Source organism: Hevea brasiliensis, chromosome 8 (assembly GCF_030052815.1).
Source record: "Hevea brasiliensis isolate MT/VB/25A 57/8 chromosome 8, ASM3005281v1, whole genome shotgun sequence".
Classification (NCBI taxonomy): domain Eukaryota; kingdom Viridiplantae; phylum Streptophyta; class Magnoliopsida; order Malpighiales; family Euphorbiaceae; genus Hevea; species Hevea brasiliensis.
In genome coordinates, this window is record NC_079500.1 from 12245329 (window position 1) to 12249844 (window position 4516).

Sequence of the window (4516 nt, forward strand, 5' to 3'; positions counted from 1 at the left end):
TATTGTCAAACAAAATTTTAACTTAAAGAGTTGAATGAAAATATAATAAAGAATTTCTCTAAACAAAAAATTATATAGTTTTGTACTCTTTGGTTAGGTTACATTGATCCTAACTCATATTATACTCATTGACTTGCTGTTATTTTATAATTTGGATAGAAATATTATATAACTTATTATGTGTAGGATCGAGCGCTTGCAATCGTACCAAAAGTTTAAATTTTTAGCAGAAGTGCAATTTTAATCCCTTATAGCACAGCAACCCAAGCATCATGGGTTAAAGGAATCTAGGCAAAATGATGACCCACTGTCCTCACTCAATATAAAAAATCCACACCTACCAAGGATTTGAACCCATGACGGCTTTAATACCAATTCTACGATTAAGTGCTCACCACCGCGCCAAAAGTTTAAGCTTTTAATAGAGACACAATCCTAATCCTTTATAGCATAACAGTCCAACACTATGGGCTGAAAGGATCCGAGCAGGATGCTAGCCCACTAAGTTATTCCCACTCAGTGCCAACATTATAGATATTTGGTATTATCTTATATTTTTATGTAAAAATTGTTAGTTTAATTTTAGTATTTCTCTTGAGCAAGTTATTATGTTTATGTTACTTTATTGATAATTTATCTTGATATTGGTATTATTATTTTAATATTAGTACTATTATTTTAATTGATATTTTAATGTTAAAAATATATAATTATTTTTATTATTTTAAAAGTAATACAATAATACTGTAATTTTAAGTGCAGGAATCGAGAATTGAACTGAATTGAAATCAAAACTAGAACAAAAGGCAGAACCAAAACTAGAGCCAAACCGGAACCAAAATCAAACCAGAATCAAAACCAAAATTTAGTTCCTCTTTTAGTTCCAAAAAATGAAAAAACCAAAATTTGGTTCTAGTTCTGGTTCTTACAAAGAACCGAACTGAAACCGAAATCACACAGCCCTAATAATAGGATTGAAAAACAAACAAACAATTAATGAATTCAAGAAAAATTTAGTAGGGTCACAGCCATCTAAATCAGGTCAATAAATAAGTTTTTGGGATTATAATTCCACCATTGGGAAAGTATAAATATAAAAGGATAAATATAAATGGTCAAATTGTAACATTAACTAAATTAGTTATTTTAATGTGTAAAATAATCTAATCACTTATATAAGCTTAAACTAAAATAAATTAAATTATAATTTGAACAAAACTTAGTTGTGGGTTTCAGTCACTCATAAGACTATATAATTGAGTCCGTATTGTATTAAAAATACAAACTGCTCGTCAAGTAACAACCATGTGGTTGCACTTGAGGGGAGAGTATTAGAATTATAAAATCTCACATCAAAAAATTATAAGCATAAAAAATAAATGTAAGTGATTAGATTGTAATATTGACTATGCTAATTATTTAAATGTGTAAAGTAATTTAATCATTTATATAAATTCGAATTAAAATGAATTAAATTATAATTTATCCATTACTCTCTCTCTCTCTCTCTCTCTCTCTCTCTCTCTCTCTCTCTCTCATCGGAAAAGTATAAACATAAAAAGTAAATGTAAGTGATTAGATTGTAATATTGACTATACTAATTATTTTAATGTGTTAAGTAATTTAATCATTTATATAAATTCGAATTAAAATAAATTAAATTGTAAATCCATTACTATAAATTCAAATTAAATTAAATTGCAATTTATCCATTACTCTCTCTCTCTCTCTCTCTCTCTCTCTCTCTCTCTCTCTCTCTCTGAATTTAGCATAAGTCTTCTTATACTCAACCTCAGCAGTGACATTCTAATTAAGTGAAAAATTCTAGAGGGAAAACATAGACAAACCAAAGTGCAATTCAAAACAACAAAACATATATAACAAAAAGCAAAGCATCGCCGCAGAGGAAGCGAGTAACAGGCGACTAGCTAAGCTGAACAAAACAGTAGAAATCATCTGAATCCAACAAGGAACTAATCCATGAACACAAGCCAGAACCCATTATTATAGAATAGCAACTAAGTCTTGTTGACCATTGCGCCCCATTTTGGCTAGGTAGTATATCTAAGCGGTATTAGGACTTGCAGTGGTATAGTATGATGAGCAAGTGTCAGAATTAGTGCTTGAAAATTTAGTTTCGCCATTGGCAACAATGGATGAAGATATGGAAAATGCCAACAGATTGGCCTGAAGATGGGCAACGTTTGAAGGTATTGGCATCTCAGATGGCAATTTTGGCAATGGAACTTTAGCCTTGAGCATATCAATTGCTTCTCCTACTGAAGGACGATCAGCATAATTTGGATTAGCACAAGCAAGCCCAACAATAATCAAACATTTCATCTCTTCCTCAGCATAATTTTGTTCCAGTTCTGGATCAGCTACAGCAGATATATTTCCACTTCCATAATGCTTCCAGGCCCATTGTACCAGTTTCATCTTACCATTAGAACCATTTCCATCAACTTGTTGAAAAGCGAGCTTTCCAGATGCTATTTCCAAAGCAACAATACCAAAGCTATAGATTTCCGATTTCTTTGTAGGTTTGCAGCTTTCTGCATACTCTGGAGCGATGTAGCCTGGTGTTCCGATCAAAACTGTAGTATGTGACCCTTCCCCATGTTCTACAAACCTAGCTAGCCCAAAGTCACCAAGCTTCGCATTAAAATTTGAATCCAGTAACACGTTGCTTGATTTGATATCACGATGAAGCACATATTGTTCACATTCTTCTTGCAGGTAATACAAGACCGAGGCCAAACCCAAAGCAATCCTGTACCTCTTCTCCCATGTCAAAAAGCCTGTCTTGTTTGCAAGATGGAAATCCAGGCTCTTATTTGGCACGAACTCATAGACAAGGAGGAGCTCTTGCTTTTTACGACACCAGCCTTTGAGTTTGACCAAGTTTCTGTGCCTTAATTGGCTAATAGCTTTCACTTCCGATTCATATTCTTTCAACCCCTGTTGAGACTTCGAAGTTATCCACTTCACAGCAACCTTTGCACTCCTGTTTCTCAAAAACCCTTCATAAACTTTTCCGGAGCCTCCTTTTCCAAGCAACTTTTCCGTTGAAAATTTATTGGTTGCAGCAATCAATTCCTCGTAGGCAAAATGCCTTGGTCCGTTCTCCTTCCCAAATTCATCATCTGAGTTTCTCATTCTCCCCTTCATCCAACAGCAGAACCAAACAAAAACTAAAACAAAAACCAGCGTGCCACTAAAGCCCAACACAGGCCATAGCCACCAGCTCTTACCCTTTCTTTCTCTAGAGATTTTTGTCAAGAGAAGTTGAGGGCTTGTAAAATTTTCTGGAAGTTTTAAACTTGAGGTGAAACCCCACGAGTAAATCTTGTGTTTCTCAAAATGCGACCTGGAGGTGGATGCTGAGAATCCAAATGTAACCCATTCTGGTAAGTAATCCTTCAGATCTATTAAGAAATAAAGACCACAGGAGTACATACTCGCAGAACCTATATAACCATTAGTCACAGAAACACTTAAATTTTTCGAGCTTGAATTGTAGTAAATTGAAGCATCAAATCTTCCTCCATTCCAGGACCATTCCTTAATTTTGACAGAAGCCATTGAGTTGAGATCAATGCCTATATGTTCCTTCACACCTTCAGGATCCCATTTACTACTATGTCGCGTGTCGAATTCCACAGCTACAAATGAAGGCACAGTGCTGGAATTTTGGCGGCTTAAGAGACCAAGATGTGGACCACCTGATAAAGGCTGAAGTTGAGAGCCATTGGGAGCAAGGAAGAATGTAAAGCCACTGCCTTTCTTATCAGAATTATGCGAGTAGATAACGAACGAAAAATGGGTGGCAAAGTCTGCAAGATTACCAGATGCCTTGTCCCAAAGGTGCATTGGTCTGCCATATGTGACTCGTCCAACACTTAAATTTGAACTCAAAACTTCCATGTCCTTGGTTAGTTCAATGATTGAGCTTGATATGTAAGCATCTCCCTCCAACTTCATGTCCAGCTTATTATCTGGGGTGAACTGGTTGAAACTGAAACTAGTGTTTTCCATGGATGTTTGGTGAGTGAAAGGAGTTGTGGCAAGCAAAAGCATGACGATAGTTGAGCTAAAGAATAGATGTCTACGAAATATGAAACGCAAGTTCTTGTAGTTGGGGATTTCCATGGTTGAAAGGAGGTTTACGGATGGAAGAACGCTGCTTATTATTTGCTTTTTTGGTTTTGCTTTCTTACATATGGGAACATGCAACCATTAAATAGATTGGGAAACGCATTTTGGTAAATTAAAAATTCGTTGAAAAAATAAAATATGTTAACTAATATTAAAAGTTTCATTCAATTAATAAAAGAGATTCATTCAATCTGAGAGCTCATATATTTAAATATCGTTGTTAACTTCTTGGTGCGATAATATATTTATATTCGGTTATCTCATTCACATAAATATTCTAAATCTCAACTTAATAAAAATGCCATATGAATACTTTCAAATGTGTATAAGAATAAAAAAACTCAATATTTTTTGTTAA

The 4516-nt window shown here is 34.4% G+C and overlaps 1 protein-coding gene across 1 annotated transcript; it reads right to left on the minus strand.

The window, feature by feature from the left end:
* Positions 1–2064: 2064 nt before the first annotated feature.
* LOC110638691 (L-type lectin-domain containing receptor kinase IX.1-like) lies at positions 2065–4152 on the minus strand. The gene has a single exon (XM_021789317.2). The coding sequence runs from the start codon at positions 4150–4152 to the stop codon at positions 2065–2067; it is 2088 nt and encodes a 695-aa protein (XP_021645009.2).
* Between the last annotated feature and the right edge of the window lie 364 nt (positions 4153–4516).